Source organism: Phoca vitulina, unplaced genomic scaffold (assembly GCF_004348235.1).
Source record: "Phoca vitulina isolate PV1807 unplaced genomic scaffold, GSC_HSeal_1.0 scaffold8, whole genome shotgun sequence".
In the NCBI taxonomy this organism is placed as follows: Eukaryota; Metazoa; Chordata; class Mammalia; order Carnivora; family Phocidae; genus Phoca; species Phoca vitulina.
In genome coordinates, this window is record NW_022589711.1 from 36,683,036 (window position 1) to 36,704,032 (window position 20,997).

The 20,997-nt window shown below is 40.2% G+C and overlaps 1 protein-coding gene across 2 annotated transcripts in view; it reads left to right on the forward strand.

Annotated features, from left to right (window-relative positions):
* Positions 1-7,322: 7,322 nt before the first annotated feature.
* GRAMD1C (GRAM domain containing 1C) overlaps positions 7,323-20,997 on the forward strand; it is an 86,779-nt gene continuing 73,104 nt past the window's right edge. Inside the window, exons 1-2 of one of the 2 annotated variants that reach the window (XM_032406563.1) lie at positions 7,323-7,400; positions 12,000-12,149. In XM_032406563.1, the coding sequence (XP_032262454.1) occupies positions 7,374-7,400; positions 12,000-12,149 (177 nt within the window). In that variant the 5' untranslated portion in view covers positions 7,323-7,373. The remainder of the gene's footprint in view (positions 7,401-11,999; positions 12,150-20,997) is intronic. The other variant, XM_032406564.1, reaches the window with a different exon arrangement.

The window sequence follows — 20,997 nt, forward strand, 5'->3', positions numbered from 1 at the left end:
CATATCTTATTTTTCCAACTCATCACCTCTGATTATTTTTTTTTTTAAAAAAATAATGTTCTGGGGCATCTGGGTGGCTCAGTCGGTTAAGCGTCTGCCTTTGGCTCAGGTCATGATCTCAGGGTCCTGGGATCCAGCCCCGCATCGGGATCCCTGCTCAGATCCCTGCTCAGCTCCCTGCTCAGCAGGGAGTTTGCTTCTCCTTCTGCCCCTCACCCCCGCTTGTGCACGTGCTCTCTCTCTCTCTCTGTCTCAAGTAAATAAATAAAATCTTTACAAAAAATGACTGTTCTTATCCATTGTGAGGAGTATCGGGTGTTGTATGAAGTGTTGAATCACCATATTGTACACTTGAAACTAATATTACACTGTATGTTAACTAACTGGAATTTAAATAAAAACTTAAAAAAATTAATGTACTTATCCAAATTTTTATGAATTTTGCCAGGTGAGAAACAGGATGAGCTTCTTCTTGTCACATTGTTTACATAGAGCTGACAACTCTTAATTGTAGCTATTACCAGCCATCCTTCAACCCCAACTAGATTTACCAGCTTTTAATCCTGGTATTATTCACTTTTCTTTCACAGTCCTATAACCTTACTTTACCTCTTACCTAGTTGGGATTCCAAGGGCAATCATTACTGCCACACACGCACGAACACTCATTTCCCTTGCTCCCCTCTTGCTTTAGCATATTCACCTGGTAAAAGTCAACTCTAATTAAATCCAGCTCAGCCTTTTCTGTGCTTGCCCTAGTGCAACTGCAGAAAAACACACACCTGTGCAGGCTGGTTTCACTTTATTTTGACAGGTTATAATAGTTTTTAATTTTATGAAATAAGGAAAGTTGAAAAATAGTATAAAGACTTCCCATATACCCTTGACTCACATTCCCCAATTATTAACATTTCTGTGTTTGCTTTGTTTGATTAACCTCTCTCTCTCTGCGCATAATTTTTTTTCTGAATATTTGAGAGTGAGTTAAACCTAAATACATGACTTAAACATAAATAAGTATACAGCAGTATATTCCTCCAAACAAGGACATTCTCACCGTAGTATAATTATCAAAAATGGAAATTAATATTGAACAAATACTATCACCTAATCTGTAGACTTTATTCAAAGTTTTCCAGTTGTCCCAATAATGTCTTTTATAGCAAAAAAAAAAGAAAGAAAGAAAAAAAATTCTGGTTCAGGATCCAATCCAAGATCATACACTGCAGTTAGTTGCCACATGTCTTTCATCTTCTTTAATATGGAGCAATAGTACAATCTTTCTATGGCTTTTAGGAGCTTGATATTTCTGAGGAATTCAAGTCAATTATTTGTAGAATATCCCTCAATTTAAATTTGTCTGATGTTTTCTCCTGATTAGATTCATAGCATGCATTTTTGATACCATATGTAGTTTTGTTCTTTAACAATATATTTTGTAGATCTTTCCATAATCAGTACTTAAGGAATTTCCTTATTCTTTTTTTTTTTTTTTGGCCATTATTTCCTCAAATATTCTGTCTCTTTCTCTCTCTCCTCTCCTTCTGAGACTTTCATTATAGGTATGTTGGTCCATTTGATGGTGCCACAGATCTCTTAGATTCTGCTCATTTTTTCTTCAGTCTTTTTTTTCTCTTTCTGCTCCTCAGAATTGATAACTTCAATTGACCTGTCTTTAAGTTTGCTGACTCTTTCTTCTGTTGGCTCAAATCTGCTACTGAATCCCTCTAGTGAATTTTTCATTTCTGTGATTGTACTTTTCAACTCCAGATGTCCTATGTGGTCCCTTTTATAATTTCTTTATTGATAGTCTCTATTGGGTGAAACATCATTCTCATAGTTTCCATGTTTGTACATGGTTTCCTTTAGCTCTTTGAGCATATATAAAATAGTTGATTTAAAGTTTTGTCTGTTCAGTGTCTGGGCTTTATTAGGGACAGTTTTAATGAATTTTTCCTATATATGGGCCATGCTTTCTTGTTTCTTCTTACAAAAGTCTTGTAATTTTTTTGTTGAGAACTGGACATTTTGAATATTATAATGTGGCAACTCTGGGAAATCAGATTGTCCCCCCTCCCCAGAGTTTGTTGTTGTTGCTTGTTCTAGTACTTCTTGTTTTTTTTTTTTTTTTATTGTGATAAAATATACATAAGATAAAGTTTACCATTTATCCATTTTAAGTGGCAGTAAGTCCATTCATGTTGCTGTGCAGTCATCACCACTGTCCCCCTTCAGAACTTCCTCATCTTCCCAAACTGAAACTCCACACCCCTTAAACAATAGCTCCCCATTCTGCCCTTCTTCCAGCCACTTGAAACCACCATTCTACTTTCTGGCTCTATAAATTTGACTACTCATAAGTTGAACTAATTTTGTAAATTTATGCTCTTTGTTATGTGTGGCCACAGAAATCTATTCTGTTAGCTTAGTGATCAGCTAGTGATTTGACAGAGATTTTTAAACTCCAAAAACCAAAGGAAGGAAGGAAGGAAGGAAAGAAAGAAAGAGAAAGAGACAAAGAAAGAGAAAGAGAAAGAAAGAGAGAAAGAGAAAGAAGGAAAGAAAGAAAGAAATGAGGAAGAAAGAAAGAAAAGAAAGGAAGAAAAAGAAAGAGAGAAAGAAGAGAATAAAGAAAGAGAAAGAAAGGAATAAAGAGAGAAAGAGAGAAAGAAAGAAGGAAAGAAAGGAAGAAAGAAAAAAGAAAGAAAGAAAGAAATGAGGAAGAAAGAAAGAAAAGAGAAAGGAAGAAAGAGAAAGAAAGAAAAAGAAAGAGAAAGGAAGGAATAAAGAGAAAGAAGGAAAGAAAGCAAGAAGAAAGAAAGCAAGAAGAAAGAAAGAAAGAAAGAAAGAAAGAAAGAAAGAAAGAAAGAAAGAAAGAAAGAAAGAAAGAAAGAAAAGATCCATAGTCTTTGCAGGCCATGTTTGGTCATGCCTACAACATTCATTCTGGCAGTTTACAACTCTGCCTTTGCTTTGCCTTCCTGCTGTGCAGAGCCTCAAGGCAAGAGTTTAGGGCCTTCTGAGGTCGTTTCTGTGCATGCTTCTGTGCGTATGTGTGACTTTCTAGATCCCCTGGAATTTCGAGGAGCTTTTCAAAGCCCTTATTCCCTAGCCTTTCCTCCCAAACTTTTCAGATAGCCCATTGTTTGCCTCAACTGTTTTCCTTTGCTCTAAGTTGCAGGGGCTAATTCATTTGCCTGCAAATGTTTGCTACCAGCCCTCCCCCGCCTTTTTTTTCTTAAAGATTTATTTATTTGACAGAGAGAGACACAGCGAGAGAGGGAACACAAGCAGGGGGAGTGGGAGAGGGAGAAGCAGGCTTCCCGCGGAGCAGGGAGCCTGATGCGGGGCTTGATCCCAGGACTCTGGGATCATGACCTGAGCAGAAGGCAGACGCTTAACGACTGAGCCACCCAGGCGCCCCAGCCCTCCCCTTTTAAGTATCTGTCCCACCCCTGGGAGAGTTGTGAGTTAGCTGAAATAAAGGCAAATCATTGAGCTGTCCTTCAGGGAGCCACTAGACAGGTCAAAGCAAGCAACCCCAATTCTTTAATAAGTTCTGTGCTACCCCTTCCAAGGCTAGGAACTTGAACCAGGAATGTGGGCTCTTGTGGAGTGGGGGATGGTACCAGAGTAGAATAAAATGTCACAGAGCTCTCTTACTGAGACTCAGCTGGTTTTTGTTTTGTTTTGTTTTTGTTTTTGTTTTTTGTGAGAGGGGGAGAGGCAGGGGGAAGAGAAGAGGGAGAGAAGAGAACGAATCTTAAGCAGGCTCCATGCCCAGCACAGAGCCCAAAGAGGGGCTTGATCTCACAACCCTGAGATCAGGACCTGAGGCAAAATGAAGAGTCGGACCCTTAACCGCTTAACCATTTGAACCACCCAGGCACTCCTGTCCTTTCTATGGTTAGGTGCCTTAATAAATCGTATGTAGAAGGTGGGAGGAACAAAGTGCAGCGAAAACTGATTGACAGAGAAGCAGCCGTGACTCCCATTAGCCAGCATAGGTGGATATTCGGTCCTTTTTGTGGTTTGAGCCATGTCCACATTTTTGTCTCTGTTGACATGACTATGGACTGGACTTGTTTTGGTCTTGCTCGGTCATGGTCGCAGAGTAGCTCTTTTAAAACACAGGTGTTGTGTGTAATTTTTTATGTTCCACAGACCACTGTGGCCTGCTAGGAGTACCCTGCCATCTCCTGGCGGTCAGGGACTGCTGGGAAGCAATCCCAAAAAACTTGCACACACTCAACTCTTCGCATCTATTCACTGGCCTGCACTGGTGCCCATATATTCTTTCATGATACTGAGGATGATGAGCCACGTTCCTATTCTAGGCCAGCCCATCCACTTGCATCGTAGATCCTACCCCTTTCCCAGTCAAGGTCTTCCCTCCAGCAGCCCTCTCTACCTCTCCAGCATCAGAAATTTTACCTCTCTGTTGGATCATTCCCATGAGTATTCAAATATGCTGTTATTGTTCCCATCTTAGAAAAAACAAATAAAAATTTGAAAACGACGCAAAAGAAAAAAACCCTCCTTTGACCCTAAATCTCCCCTCTGCTACCACCCAATTTCACTGCCTCATTTAGAGCAAGACTCTTCCAAGTAGTGTTCATACATACTACCTTCTACTCCCTTCCCTTTTCTCTTGAATCTGCTCTCAATCCAAAGTTGTTCTTGTTAAGGTCACTAATGATCTCCAGATTGCTAAATAGACAGCGATACAGAACTATTCTCGGTTGTCATCCTACTTGACCTGTTAGCAGTATCAGACATCTTCGATTTTTTCATCCTCCTTGAAATACTTTATTTGGCATCAGGGTGAGGTCTTTTATCTCACTGGCTATTCCTTCTCAGAGTCTTTGCTGTTTCCTCTTCATCTTCTCAACTTCTAAATCTCTATTTTAAAACTATGTCATCCTTGGGTGCATGGGTGGCTCAGTTGGTTATGTGTCTGCCCTTTGGCTCAGGTCATGATCCCAGAGTCCTGGGATTGAGTCCGGCATCAGGCTCCCTGCTCAGCCTGCTTCTCCCTCTCCCTCTGCCTGCCGCTCCCCCTGCTTATGCTCTCTCTCTCTCTCTCTGTGTGTCAAATAAATAAATAAAATCTTAAAAAAAATATTATGTCATCCTTTTAAAATTGGATCTAAAACCTAAATGGTGATTCACCTAGCCCAACCTCAGGATCGTTATTAGATTTTCATTATTTTCCTCCTTTACAAATATTTTAAACCATTTAGTGGGGTGTCACTGTGAAGGGTTTTAAAATCTGAGCAGGGTAAGCAGGGTGTACATGCAGAATGCAGTGACCACGATGCCAGGGCAAGGGGTGTTAGGGTGGGATGGATGAAGAGGGAGTCTGTGCAGGGGGGTATTTAATATTGCACATTGAAGGAGATATGGCAACAAATGGTAGCATGTGATTTGGGGCTAGATTCTTTTACGACAAAGGATATTAATTGGACAATTGGTGGAATTTTAATATGGTGTGAGAATTAGAAGGTAGTAATATAATGTTAATTTCCCAATTTTGTTGGTCATATTATGATCGTTGGGAAGAAATATTCACCTAAGTATTCAGAGTTGATAAGGCACACTGTTGATAGTTTACTTTCTTTCTTTCTTTTTTTTTTTTTTAAGATTTTATTTATTACCTATTTGACAGAGACAGCGAGAGAGAGAACACAAGCAGGGGAAGTGGGAGAGGGAGAAGCAGGCCTCCCGCCGAGCAGGGAGCCCAACACGGGGCTCAATCCCAGGACCCCGGGACCATGAGCCGAGCCGAAGGCAGACCCTCAACGACTGAGCCACCCAGGTGCCCCAATAGTTTACTTTCAAATTGCTCAGGGAAAAGTTATTGTAACGTATTTGCAACTTTTCTGTACGTGTGAAATTGTTTCAAAATTTAAAAAAATTTAAATAGTTTTAAAATACTTTACATATAACCACATTCATCTTGTACCATTAAAAAATATTGGCAATATTAAATTCTTTCAATCCAAAGTAGAGTTCTTGACATGACTTCAATTCGAAAAATAGGTATTTTTTGATTCAGTCTATTCTTATATACAACATTGAAGGAAAACAACTTATGCTAAGTTTTGCAGGACAAAGACAAGAGTATATCCCTTCTTGATTATCTTATTAGGTAATTATTCTTTAACATGTAATACATTTAAAAAAATATATGCAGTATCTGACTTCTTGTGAAAGTGGATTTGACTTTTTCTCTCTCTTCAACTTTTATGATTATTTTCAAACATACAGAAATAGAAAAAGAATAACCGAATAGTGGTATACCCTCCACATAGATGGAATAATTGTTAACATTTTGCTATTTTGCTCTCTCTTTCTCCTTATCTATTGTCTTAGTTTAATTAGGCTGTTAGAACAAAAAATACCATAAGTTAGGTGGCTGAAACAACAAACATTTCTCACGGTTCTGGAGTCTGGGAAGTCCAGGCTTGAGACACCTGCAGATTCTGTGTCTCGTGAGAACCCACATCCTGTTCATAGACTGCAGTATTCTTACAGTGTCCACATATGGTGGAAGGGGATTATGTGTCAACATATGAATCTGAGGAGGACACATTCAGCCTATGGTGTCTATATTTGTTGAAGGATTTGAAATCAAGTTGCAGGCATCATGACATGTCACTCTTAAATACCTGAGCACGAATTTTCTGGTAATAAAGACATTCTCCAACATAACCACAAAGTATTAATTATTCATAATGAATATCAATAACTTTATCCACAAATTGTTACTTCTTCCATAACACTAACTTTCATATATATTTCATATTCAAGCTTCCTCAATTGCTCCAGAATGTCGTTTATAGCTGTTTTTTGGGAGGGAGGGAACCAGGATCTGCAACACTCAATAGCTTTTAATCAGTAACTTCAAGCCCTTATTTGAAGGAACAAGACTGCCACGCAATTCACTTTTTTGCACATTGGAGCGGAGTATGTATTGTGAGAAAGAGAGGGTGAGGGGGTGCTTTATGAGGAGTGACTTGTGCCCGGAAGCCATTTCACCACAGGCACAGGAGTTTGAGGTTGGGAGGTAGGTAAGGACTCGGGCTCATCTCGATCCCCAGTAAAGGCTGGCCTCCAGGCTAACAAATTAACATTACATCCTTACGAGTTAGCCAAAGGCAACTGCCGCCAGAGGGCGCAGGGCGCGCCGGCAGGACCCCAGGTGGCCCTCGGCGGTCTGGCGGCGGGGGCGCGCAGGGCCCAGAGTCCCGAGCGCACGCCGGGGAGGGGGGGTGGGGGTGGGGGTGGGGTGGGCGCGGGGCGCGCGCCGGGCAGCCCCCTCCCCGCGCGGGGCGCGCGTGCGCGGTTCCGCGGCGGCGGAGGGAGCCGCGATGGAGGGCGCTTTGACTGTCCGCCAGGTAAGCGGCGCCTCGCTTGGGGCAGCTTCCCTAGCGGTGGCTGGACCGGCAGTTTTCTTCACGATAGTCGTTTGAACCCGCTCAGGTTATGATAATTAATTCGTCCCTTCTCTTGTCTTGGTGCTCTTTGGAGTAATTTGGAAAGTTGTTACCGAGGAAACGGTTTCCTGTGCTTCCTGCGAGCCTTCCCCTCTGGGCGACGGTGGAACGTCTGCTCCTCTATGGGCGTGGAGAGCTGGAATTTGGTCCCGAAAAGTCCTAGTCCAGATGTCTCAGCCTCAGGCCCCACTGACTGAGGCCCCTTGGTCGCGATTCTGACCCGACATCACGTCGATCCGGTCTCACCCGCTTCCCCTAACTATCAGCTCTTGAATAAAGGACCCAGAACTGGAGTTTAAATCACTGTGCTGTCAACCAAGCTTTTGGTTTCAACCAGTTTTGTTATTTGTTTACTGCCTTATTTGATAAAAGGAAGAACTTGCTGATTCATCTTCAGGGTGAAAGCCTACTTTTGTTGCAGGAGTACCTGCATTTCTGAACACGATACTCATTACTTTTACATTGGTTGTGTGTATAGATTTTACTTTTAGAGAATTGCAATCAGTGCGATACCTTTTATTTGAGAGGCATTTTACAGTTTACAAAATGGCAGAGGCATTCAAATAATTGTTGAATGAACAAATGAATGTACTATTTCAATTGATTCTTAAAACATTACAATGAAATAGGCGTGATAGATATTAATGAATCCAGTGAGTTATTTTTTCACCCCTGTCCCTGGCACTGGGTGTTGAGATGAGATGGTGAGCAACAGAGACATAATCCCTGCTCTCAATGAGTTTATAGTCTAGACCAGAGAGAGTTTTTACCCCTACTGCAGAGTGAAGAAAATAGATTTAGAGAGAATGCCTGCCAAGATCACACAATTAATAAGTTAAAGAGGTAGGATTCTGTTGCAGGCGAGAATGCCAGAATGAACCTCCCCCCAAAGAATTTGATTTGGGTATAGAATGATGCCACACACACACACACACACCATGAGTGTATGAAAAGGCTTATTACTTCTGTATAATGTCTTACTAAATACCTACATAATGAAAAGGGAAGAGCAGGACAGGCTTCTCAAGCAGACCCTAAATGACTTAAAAGGGCAAGGAAAGGAAGCTAGATCTGGGTTTTTATTGAGGTTAAAATTGGGGTCAGGGAGAGGGTTCCTGTGTGTGGACTGGGGCTTGCTTGGTTTGACTCACCCACACCAAAGGTAAGATCGCCCAGGCTTTCTTACCAGTTTCCCCATTTGAGGGACAGAAGAGGAAGAGGAGGGGCTTAATAGCTGTCAGCAGGCAAACGTAAAAAAATGGAATCAAACTCCTTACTATAATTCAACCTGCATGTTCGGTTAATGACTGAAATGTACTATTTTTCATTTAGTTTTTGACCTCTTGTAAGTAAGCCATCATGGCTGTCTATGAGGCCTGCAGCCTGCACCTAGTAGGAAGGTGAAAGTTACATTGAATGCCTTGTTCAAGAGCCCCTCGGTGTATTTTGAGAAATAAAATGAGTGCCTTGGTCACTGTTAGTAATGTCTGGAACTCTAACAGGGATAGGAGTGTCTTGGTGAGGCCTTTTATTATGGCTTTCGTGTATGTACAGACATGTGTGATCTTGATTTATATTTTGAATATCTGTGAAACAAGAGATTTCCAGAGTTCTTTACCCCAAAGGGTGCAGCTCTTAGTGCCCCAAGAGTCTGTAAAAACGTGCAGATGAAGCCAGTTGTTGGCCCAAGCATCCAGTAAGATGACTGTGGGAAGTTCAGCCAGTTGTGCTGACCTTTGGGTCCTTACCTTTATCAAGGACATCTTGGTGAAAAGCAGTAGATATCCGGTGAGCTCCATTGTGTGTAATGGTGGTGATGCTGTCCACTGAATAGAAAGTTTGTACATTGAACTTCAAATGGGAGTTTGAAGTGTACAAACTCTGATTGCAGTTCACTCAGTTGAACTCAAGTTACTCCTCAGGTTTTCAAGGGATTCAGAAGAGTGGTGACCTCTTCCAGCACCATGACATCTGACAAAAGAATGAGGACAGGGGAGAGCATGTCCTCCTGCAAGTGAGATATGCCATGGGGCCCAGATTTGGTTTTATCCTGTGGCAAGGCCTTGGTAGTTATGCTGAGCTGCAAGGTGTTGCTTCTAGCATGAACAGCTGGAGATGGAGGATCACAGGCACAGGGCTTGTAGATCCTCTTTTTCCAGGAGAGTCCATTATGCTGTCAGGAGCTGCCGCTCTAATGGCATAGAGTGTGGGACTAGGGAGTTAGTTTCTTGCATCGGAAGCCTATGGACAACTTACAGACACTATGGGTGGTCCAGAGACTCCAGGAGTCATGGAAAGAAGCTGCTAAAGTCTCTGTGGTGAAGGATTCTTTGTGTGTATGTGTGTGTGTGTTTGGGGTGGGGGGGGCGGGAGGGAATAGCACTAATGGGAGTGTCTGTTATATTACAATTTTGACAAATTTTAGAATCATTTTTGGGAGGGGTCCTCATTTAGCATGACTCATTTGCAAGTAACAGTGTAGATAGGCTTAAGTGAAATTTGTAAACGAGGAATATATTTCTCTAGACCCCCCAAATGCCTAATAAATGTTGAGCTTGTTTTAATGTTGTGGGTGCCGAGAGGGATTTCTTGACATTGTTAGGGGTGGAGAGGCCCTTGGTTTACCAAATAATTTTCAGGAATTTAACTAAGGTAGCAGTCCTTACGCTGTGTTTGGGCAGTGGTCCATCCCCTTTTCGTGAACTCCTTTGTGCATATTTGTATGTTCTGACTGGGTATGTCAGAAGAATGTCTTCAGAGGATGATGTAATCAATGTAATGTCATACCTGTGCTCCTGGAGAAAAATGGATACAATTACGATATTGCCTGTAAAGTTTGCATGTGATGGCAAGCCTTTTGAGGTATCCTCTGAATAGATAGGTAAAGGTATATCGTGTCCCACTAGAGGTGAAGGAAAAATGTGACTGAGAGGTTATTGAAAGAGACATTGAATAGAATATTAGCCAAATTTAGAATATCAAGTGTTTACCAGTTTCTGATTGGATAGAGTCAATAATTTCCATAGTATTGGGGACAGGGGCCTTCATGGGTAGGAGCACAGCATCAAGGACCCAGTAATCAACTGTGAGGCACCATTCATTTCTCCAACTTTAACAGGCCACACTAGGCTGTTAAATGGAGAAGCAGTAGGGATAATCACTCTTTCACTAATTAGGTCTTATATAATAAATCCCAATCCTCGAAGGCCCTGTTTTATGTTATATTGAGTTGTATTTACTATTTTACCTAGGGGTTCGCGGGTAGTCCATGGGGTCCCGCTTTTTAAAAGGCCATTTGTAAGCTCGGGTCATGATCTCAGGGTCTTGGGATTGAGTCCTGCTGGGGCTCCCTGCTCAGCAGGGATCCTGCTTCTCCCTTTCTCTCTGCCCCTCCCCCTGCTCATGCTCTCTCTCTGTGTCTTTATTTTCTTATTTTTCTATGTTTTAAGATTTTATTTATTTGACAGAGAGAGACACAGCGAGAGAGGGAACACAAGCAGGGGGAGTGGGAGAGGGAGAAGCAGGCTTCCCGCAGAGCAGGGAGCCCGATGCGGGGCTCGATCCCAGGACCCTGGGATCATGACCTGAGCTGAAGGCAGACGCTTAACGACTGAGCCACCCAGGCGCCCCTCTCTCTGTGTCTTTAAAAAAAATAAAATAAAAACCCTGAGCTTAAGTTGAGTTTGAATTACCCCTTCGCTATGCCACATGGGTGCGCTGGGTGGTTTTCTCTGTAACCCCGGAGGATTAGGATTTTTGTTACAACAGAGGCATAGAGGGCAGCAGCAACAGGGCAAGCAGGAACAGCAGAGGTATTTAAGGGGCCCGGCGAGCTCATTGTTCTCACAATGGCTGCTCCCTTCCCTCCTCCCGACTCGTTTCTCTCTTTTTTTAAAACTCCATAATGACTCTTTCACGAGTGACCACCCACTGGGCCCATATCTTGCACAGGGTATACTCTTTCCCCGAATGCTCCATAGATTGGGGGTCAATGCCTGATTCATTTATTTTTAACTCCATTGTTCGTATAAATCAGAGTGAATTTACCAACTTCCCAGAAGTGGTTAGTAAGGTTGCTTCCACTCTCTTAGTATTGCAAACATTGTTGACTCCATGTACACAGGGCTTTACTTTATACCCATTTTAGGGTATAAAGATTACTCTCCAAAGAGGTTGAACTAATTGTCACTCCCATTACATGGTATTTTTTGCTGTTTAATGTTCCTCTAGCTGACTATGAACTTCTGGAGGCTAAGGACTTTGTTTTATTCAGTTTTTAATACCCAGTGCCAGTTAAACTACCTAACAAGTAGTAGTAGTTGGAGAATATTTGTCACATGTGTAAATATATGAACTGTAGAAGAAAAAACATAAATTACTGTTTTCTAAAACCTTAAATATTGTTTTCAAGTTAATTTATTTAGCTTGAACATTAACTCTTTTCATTTTAAAATGAGCATTTCCCAGTAAGTAATTTAAATTATTGATACTTGTTTCCAGGTAATAAATGAAGGGGAGTCAAGCTTTGCCACTGAGCCACAGGAAGAGTTAGAGGAGACTCCCAGTCCAGTTGTGGATGAGAATAATATAGTTTCAGCAAAAAAACAGGGGCCAAATTTACATAACTGGAGTAGTGACTGGAGCTTTTGGGTAATATTTTTCCTTTCTTATAACTTCATTTTAATCTTAAATGCAAAGTTTCTTTAAGTTTATAGCAATTTATATAATATTTATAATATTGTCTTATTCGCTTCTAGATTTCAGATATTTAAGTTTTAGTCCAGAGTCCAGGACATTTCTGATTATGCTCTCCTTTGGCCACTAGAATGCACTGTTGTCTGGTTTGTTGGAGTGGAATTGTCTGCTTCAGTTTCCCTGGAAGAAAAACTACACCACAGAATTGGATTCCACTTACACTGTTGTTCACTGTATTGGCAAGACTAACGTTATGCAGAAACCATATTTCTAAATATTACTGAGAAATCAGCTATTTTACATAATTTTTATTTAAAGAATTAGTTTCGGTACCTAAAAGGAAGTTTAACAATGTTTTGACCTGTAGTGTATAATAATTATAAGATAGGTTTTAAAGTTAAGAGTTTCACATTCTGTTTGCACTGTACTTACTTGGTTGCATAACCTGAATATGGTTCAGGTTTCCCCCACTGTAAAATGAGACTCCTGCTTGTTGATTAGGTGCACAGAGTCTTTTGGTAAGAACAGCATTTCTATTGCTATATGAATGCTAGCATTTATTATCTTAAAGGGCTTGTTCTAAATCTAGCAGTTCCTATGAGAGTTAGGAGATATTTGACAGAATCTGGTATAATGCAACTATAAGTGAAATTTATATAAGATTATAAGGCATTTATAGTTCCAATATTAATTTATTAGAAAGCTGATCTCTTGATGATTAGGTATACTTGGTAGCAGAATTTCTTATAATTTTAGAGTAGCTTAAAAAAGACATGATATTAACGGTTATAAAGATTAGTACAAGTACCATTATTCTGTTTATAATTAGTAGCTCAGTTTTTGAATATTATTGAATCTTAACATGAATAACAGTTTCTTAATTCCTATTAAGAAACTCAACGTAAGTTTTTAAAAACCATATCCTGAGGAAAATGTTTAATTGCTAAGAAATATACCAAATAACTACACATCCTGAAAATTATGTCATCTATATTGATTATATTATTTTTGGTTACATTCAGAGAAAGTTTATGACTATTATAGTGTTTTGGCCCTTCTGCACTATGATTTTTGTAGCTTTCTTATAGATTGGAAAACCTTTATAGTTCCAAGAGCTATCTACAGGGCTGAAAAGTCACTCCACAGTGACTTTTTTATTCTTGGCAGACTTAAAGCAAGAAGAAGGGTAAAACAAGAAAAGGAACAAGCAGGGGAATGAGGATTTAGTAATAGGAGAGAGGAAAAAAAGAGGTATGTGTTCTAGAGCTTTGCTACTCAAAGTGTAGAATGTGGGACCAACAGACTTGGCATCACCTGTCAGCTGATTAGAAATGCAGAGTCTTGGGGCGCCTGGGTGGCTCAGTTGGTTAAGCGACTGCCTTCGGCTCAGGTCATGATCCTGGAGTCCCTGGATTGAGTCCCGCATCGGGCTCCCTGCTCGGCAGGGAGTCTGCTTCTCCCTCTGACCCTCCCCCCTCTCATGTTCTCTCTCTCATTCTCTCTCTCTCAAATAAATAAATAAAATCTTTAAAAAAAAAAAGAAATGCAGAGTCTTGGGCCCAACCTCAGACCTACTGAATTAGAATCTTTATTTCACGAGAATTCCAGGAGATTTGTATGCGCATTCAAGTTTGAGAAGCACTTGTTTAGACCGTTGAAGGTCTACTTTGGCTCAGTTTAGGTCTCTGTGCTGATTATAAGCACTTTATTTTGAGGAATTTTTTTTTTTGAGGAATTTTTATATGAATTCACATTGAATAGATTTATTTATTTATTTATTTATTTTTTTTTTTAAAGATTTTATTCATTTATTTGACAGAAGAGAGAGAGAGCTAGCGAGAGCAGGAACACAAGCAGGGGGAGTGGGAGGAGGAGAAGCAGGCTTCCTGCTGAGCGGGGAGCCTGATGCGGGGCTCGATCCCAGCACCCTCGATCCCAGGACCCTGGGATCATGACCTGAGCCGAAGGCAGATGCTTAATGACTGAGCCACCCAGGTGCCCCCACATGGAATAGATTTAAAGACAAATACAACATCTTAAAAGTTTTACTGACTTTTTCAGAGGTCACTTACCCAGAAACTGCACTATCAGAACTGAGAAGAAAACAAAAACAAAAAGAGCCTGAATAGCTAAACCAAAGGTCATGCTGATGTATCTTATGGAGGAGAATTCCTCAATTACTCATTTGGAATATCTTTAATATATTTTTGACATATTTTTTATAAGCCTAAATTAGTTGGTTCCCATTTTGTCATTGAATAGGGTATTGGAGATAGGGGAATTACTTGGTGATAACACATGGACAACAGGAAGAAATGACATCAGAAGGACAAAAAGTGTAGCAACGTGGACCTCTTAATGTGGAGGCCAAAGGTCTATGCGGATTAGTTGGTTCTGATATAATACGGTTATTGGTAGAAGTGATGGTTAAGAAGTCTGCTTCAGAAGCAGAAGTCTCCATCTGCTTCTACTACTGACACCACCCTGTTGGTGTTTTCACATTCTCCTGGCAGTAAATGAATTGAATGAGTGTAGTAAGATGGCTGTATTCGCTGAGGGATCCAAGATCAACACAAGAAAGACCAGTATCAGAGCAGGAAAATATTCATGAGGCACATGACCTGGTAGTTAAGCAAAGAATTGAAAAAGCATCAGAGCCATTTCACTGGAATACCCAAGGAATCTGGATTTGTGCCTTCACACTTATGGAAGGTTTCTGCCAAAAGGAATTGATAACTTTTTAAAGTTTTGGTATTTAAAGAGTTAAGCTCCAAGGACCTGAAAAACTCACTGGTGTAGAATAACTCATATATTCTGGCTTGGCTAATAACTCAGTTGTTCCACAGTAGTGAATTTAGAGGGCAGCATGAGATCATTGAATGAATTGGAGATTGGGAACAGAAAATCTGGCATAGGGGCACCTGGGTGGCTCAGTCATTAAGCATCTGCCTTTGGCTCAGGTCATGATCCCGGGGTCCTGAGATTGAGCCCCGCATCGGGCTCCCTGCTCCACGGGAAGCCTGCTTCTCCCTCTCCCACTCGCCCTGCTTGTGTTCCCTCTCTCACTGTGTCTCTCTGTCAAATAAATAAATAAAATCTTAAAAAAAAAAAAAAGAAAAAAGAAAATCTGGCATAGAGTGTACACTCTGTCCCTGGTAATTTCACTGTGTGGTGCTCTTGAGTATGTTGTTTAACCTGTCAGGTGCCTCACTTATAAAATGAGAGATTGGGCCATGGTATTGCAACATTGGTGTGTCTTGAATCAATATGAGAAAAAAGGTGGAGGGGGTGTTTGGCTAGCAAGTGCTCATAATTTACATTCCTGGTAGCTGCGTATCAGTCATAAAAAACTCTGGGCAAATACAGTGGGAATATGTTACATGGGGAACACCTTTCCTTAAGAGTGGTAAAAAGAGTTGAAAAGTGCTGGATAAGAGGACCTCCTATTTGTAATATTGGAAAATATATTTTGATGATTCCCCATAAATAAAAAAATTGTGAAAACTTGACAAAAGGATACAAGACAGTGAAACAGAGTTCACTGAAAGTTTTTTGTTGTTGTTGAGGTTGGTATCTTTTTAGACGTTATCCATTTAATCTTGTGCTGCTTAACAGATTGGCTAGTGAGTGTCTTTCTAACAGTAGGACTTAGTTTTTTAAGTTCTATTTATTTATTTAATTCCAGGGCAGTTAACAGCTGACAGTAGGACTTTTAATTTATTATTATTTTTTTTATTTAAATTTTTTTATTGTTATGTTAATCCCCATACATTACATCATTAGTTTTAGATATAGTGTTCCATGATTCATTGTTTGTGCATAACACCCAGTGCTCCATGCAGAACGTGCCCTCCTCAATACCCATCACCAGGCTAACCCATCCTCCCAACCCCCTCCCCTCTAGAACCCTCAGTTTGTTTTTCAGAGTCCATTGTCTCTCATGGTTCTTCTCCCCCTCCGATTTCCCCCCCTTCATTCTTCCCCTCCTGCTACATTCTTCTTCTTCTTTTTTTTCTTTCTTAACATATATTGCATTATTTGTTTCAGAGGTACAGATCTGAGATTCAACAGTCTTGCACAATTCACAGCGCTTACCAGAGCACATACCCTCCCCATCCCTCCCACCCCACCCCCCACTCCAGCAACCCTCAGTTTGTTTCCTGAGATTAAGAATTCCTCATATCAGTGAGGTCATATGATACATGTCTTTCTTTGTTTGACTTATTTCGCTCAGCATAATACCCTCCAGTTCCATCCACGTCGTTGCAAATGGCAAGATCTTATTTCTTTTGATGACTGCATAATATTAGTAGGACTTTTAATTTAAACGAGTTTGATTAGAGCGCTTGGGTGGCTCAGTCAGTTAAGTGTCTGCCTTTGGCTCAGGTCATGATCCCAGGATCCTGGGATTGAGTCTCACACCGGGCTCCCTGATCAGTGGGGAGTCTGCTTCTCCCTGTCTGCTGCTCCCCCTGCTTGTGCGCGCTCTCTCTCTCTGTCAAATAAATAAATAAAATCTTAAAAAAAAAAGGAGTTTGATTAAATCACCATAGACCTGATAGTGAGACCAACAGCAGCGGATTTTCTATTTCAATCCTGTAATATAGAAATAGGAATCTTAATTGTTACATTTGTTTTCTTTTTTATTTAAAAATTAAAATATTTAATCCTAGTATGTGGGAAATGAGTTTTATTAGTAACTTTTAAGTCCCAATGTAGCAAAAATTATGTGAAGGGAAAAAAAACTTTGAAATAAACTTAATGGCAAATAAATATTTATGCTTTTTTGGTCCTTAACTGTTAGTAAAAATACATAGCAGAAGCGACTAACAATAAAACCAAACCCCAAAAAACCCGCAAAACAAAACCTCTTTTTTTTTCCTGACTAAAATAATGCTATATTCCAGGTGGATTACTGTCCCACAGGAAAAGCATATAGAGATTTGCAGCAGACACATTTATTTAATGTAACTTCTCTTAGTGATGTAGGGCTAGTAAGTATTGAGAGTAGAAAAAAGCCTTTGAGATTTTCTGTTGCCTATGTTTAGAAAATGACATACTGGGGTGCCTGGGTGGCTCAGTTGTTTAAGCACCTGACTCTTGATTTCAGCTCAGGTCATGATCTCAGAGTTGTGAGGTCAAGCCCCACATTGGGCTCTGCACTCGGCATGGAGCCTGGATAAGAGTCTCTCTCTCTCTTTCCCTCTGTCCCCCCTCCCACCCCTCTACTTGCACACTCTCTCAAAAAATAAAATAAAAATAAAAAATATTTTTGTTCTAAAACATTTTTTTAAAGATTTTATTTATTTATTTGAGAGAGAGAGAGAGTGCATGGTGGGGGGAGTGAGGAGCAAAGGGAGAGGGAGAAGCAGACTCACTGCTGAGCAGGGAGCCCAGTGTGGGACTCATGACTTGAGCCAAAGGCAGACGCCTAACTGACTAAGCCCCCCAGGTGCCCCTGTTCTAAAACAAGAATAAAACAAGTCTAGATTTTGAACCATTGTATATGTACAAATAATAAATACTATACTTATGTTTTGTTAGAAAAATATTTAGAATTGAATTTTTCTAGATCATAATCAAGTTTTTTCTGATTATAAAGAAATCAGAAATATTGACTCTGTACTTTATCGTTGACTTATAGCATGATCATAGTCATGTTATTCACAAGTAAGCTTTTCTACTTATAAGTGGGGGATAAAACTTGTCACAAACCTGATTTAGAGGTAGGTACGTCATGAAGATTAATTAATGTTGCACTGTTAAATAACAATAAAAACAAAAACCCAAGAGGATTAATTAGTATGTTTGTAACATACTTTGGCAACTTTGAAGAGGTGTTTTCTGTAATCACATATTCGTCTTCCCCAATGTATCTTGGATTTATTCAAGCTAAAAAGGTTATTCTAGACTTTCACTTTGGTAACTGAGAGAAAAGAATAAATTTATTTTCCAATTTTTGTTGGATTTGAAAATCATATTTTATCCAATTAAAATTTAATTATAGATGGATTTTGTTTGAAAACCTAGATATCTTAATACTTTTAGGTTTAGTTATAAGGGAATAGGAGCTAGCATTTCTGGCAATATGGAACGAGGACCGTTTAACTAAAAAGCTCTGCCGCTACAAAGTACCTGGAAATGCTGGATGAAATGTTACAAACATGTTTTTAAAATGAATGTTTGGGCTCACAAAATAGCAAGGGAAATACCTAAGGGCTAAAAAAGAAGAGGGAATTGATTACCAGAGTTGTAAGCCCAGGAGCCAATGCTGAGGCAGCCCTGAGGAGTTTATTTGTCTCAGTAACGAAAGCTTTAATGGCCACACTGGGATCAGAGATGATGCCTTGGACTTGTAGGAATAAGATTGGTCGCTTTGACAGCTTCCTTACTTTATAAGGAACTCCTTATAAAGCCATGACTCTTGAAGAGTTAGACATTCTGTGAAAGGTAGACTAGGAAAGAAATTCACCTACACCTGCCCATTTGAAGACAAGGAAGCCTACCTGCCTAACTTGTGCTTGGAGTGGTGGAGGAGGGAAATCTTCCTGAGAGTACACAACTCTGTCAATCTCTCATGATGTTTTGGGACCTGAATTTAATATTTTATGAGTGAGCAGAAGGAGATTCAATAAATAGCATATTAGACCCTCAAAACTTCAGATAAAACTACCAGATAAAAACTATAAAACTGGGGCACCTGGGTGGCTCAGTTGGTTGGGCATCAGCCTTCGGTTTGGGTTATGATCTCGGGGTCCTGGGATTGAGCCCCACGTCAGGCTCCCTGCTCAGCGGGGAGCCTGCTTCTCCCTCTGCCACTCCCCCTGGTTGTACTCTCTCTCTGCCAAATAAATAAAATCTTTAAAAAAAACTATACAACCATCATTTGATATTATTAAAGACTTATTAGAAGGAATTAAGCACGTGATAAATGGATAAGACATTCTTTTTTCTTTTTTTAATTTAGGGAGAAAGAATGAGCAGGGGGAGGGGCAGAGGGAGAGACTCTCAAGCAGATTCTGTGCTGCACACAGAGCCCAATGTGGGACTTGATCTCATGACCTAATCTGAAACCAAGAGTCAGACACTTAACTGACTGAGCCACGCAGGCACCCCTGGATAAGCCATTCTTAAAGACACCAGGCAGATTTGGGAAACAACCAAATACAGTTTCTAGATAAAAAATATGGTCATTGAAATAATAATTTAAAAATTCAGTGGACATGGGATATAGCAGCTAAAGAGAAAAATCAGTAAACTAGTATATGAGGAAATTGTTACACTGTGCCACTGAGAGGTGACAATAGAAAAATTTGAAAGAGAATGGCTTAAGTGATAAGAAGAAAAGAAGAGGAGTCCAATATGAATCTAATAGAAGTTTCAGAAGATCAGCATAAAGGCAATATTCAAAAAGATATGCCTGAAAATTTTCTACTCTTGATGAAAGACCAGAATCAGGAAGTACAGTGAGTCTCTCACAGGATAAATGAAAAGAATATATGAGCAGAGACATTATTATCAAACAAGTGGCAAAGGTAGATATACATGAATTAAGATAGTAATAGCTTTTAAAAAAAAGTTTATTTATTTTTTTAGTAATTTCTACGCCCAGCATGGGGCTTGAACTCACGACTCTTGAGAGTCACATGCTCTTCTGACTGAGCCAGCTGGGTGCCCCAGGAATAGTAATTTAGTAATTCATTTGAGTGTCTTCTGTGCACCAGGCTGTTCTAAATGTCTCTGCTATTCTAGAGCTGATTGGGAGATGAATAGTGTACACATAAGCAAATGTGTAATATATTTTTTGTTGTTTCAAGTTTTTATTTAAATTCTAGTTAACATAGAGTATAGTATTGCTTTCAGGGTAATTTAGTGATTCATCACTTACATACAACACCCAGTGCTCATCACAACAAGTGCCCTCCTTAATACCTATCACCCACTTAGCCCATCCACTGCCCACCTCCCCTCCAGCAACCCTCAGTTTATTCTCTATAGTTTATATAGCTAATAGTCTCTTATGGTTTGCCTCCCTCTCTCTTTCTCTTTTTTTGCAGATGTGTAATATTATGTCAGGTAGTGATAGAAGACAATAGAGGAATGTAAGGAATAGAGAGTCACATGGAAGGGAGTAGCATTTTCAGTTAGGATGGTCTGGAAAAGCTTTTCTGAGGAGGTGGCATTTGAGAGAGCCCTATATCGGGGACAAGGAAAGAACACAGATGAATCACGTGAAGACAGGGAAAGGGGAGTGGTGTTCTGTGGAAAGGCAAGAGGAAGGAATAAGATTGGCCTGTTTGACAGCTTACTGATGGGGTCAGATGTGGTGAATGAGGAAGAAGAAAAAGGTCAAGGATAATGATTCCTAGGTTTCTGATCAGTGCACCTAGGTGCATGGAAACATCACTTAGGGGAAGAGAAAGACAGGAGAGAAGTAGTTTTGGGGGTTGGGGAAATCAAGTGGGATGCATATTTGATATGCAAGTAGAAAAGTCTAGTAGGCTATTGGATTTATGACTTGAATCTCAGGAGAGAGATTGAAGCGGGGAGTAAATTTGGGAGACTTTGAGTATGGATGGTATTTAAAGACAGATTTATAAAGATTGGATGAGATCATCTAGGGAAAAAGTATGGATAAAGAAAAGAAGTGGACTCTCCAATGTTTAGAACCTCTCTCCAATGTTTAGGTGGTAGAGCAGGAACTAGCAAAAGAAACTGAGATTTGGCTAATGAGATAAAATCTTAGGAAGTGTGGCATGGACAGAGTGACCTATTGTGATAGAGTAAGGTGAGGCCTGAAAAT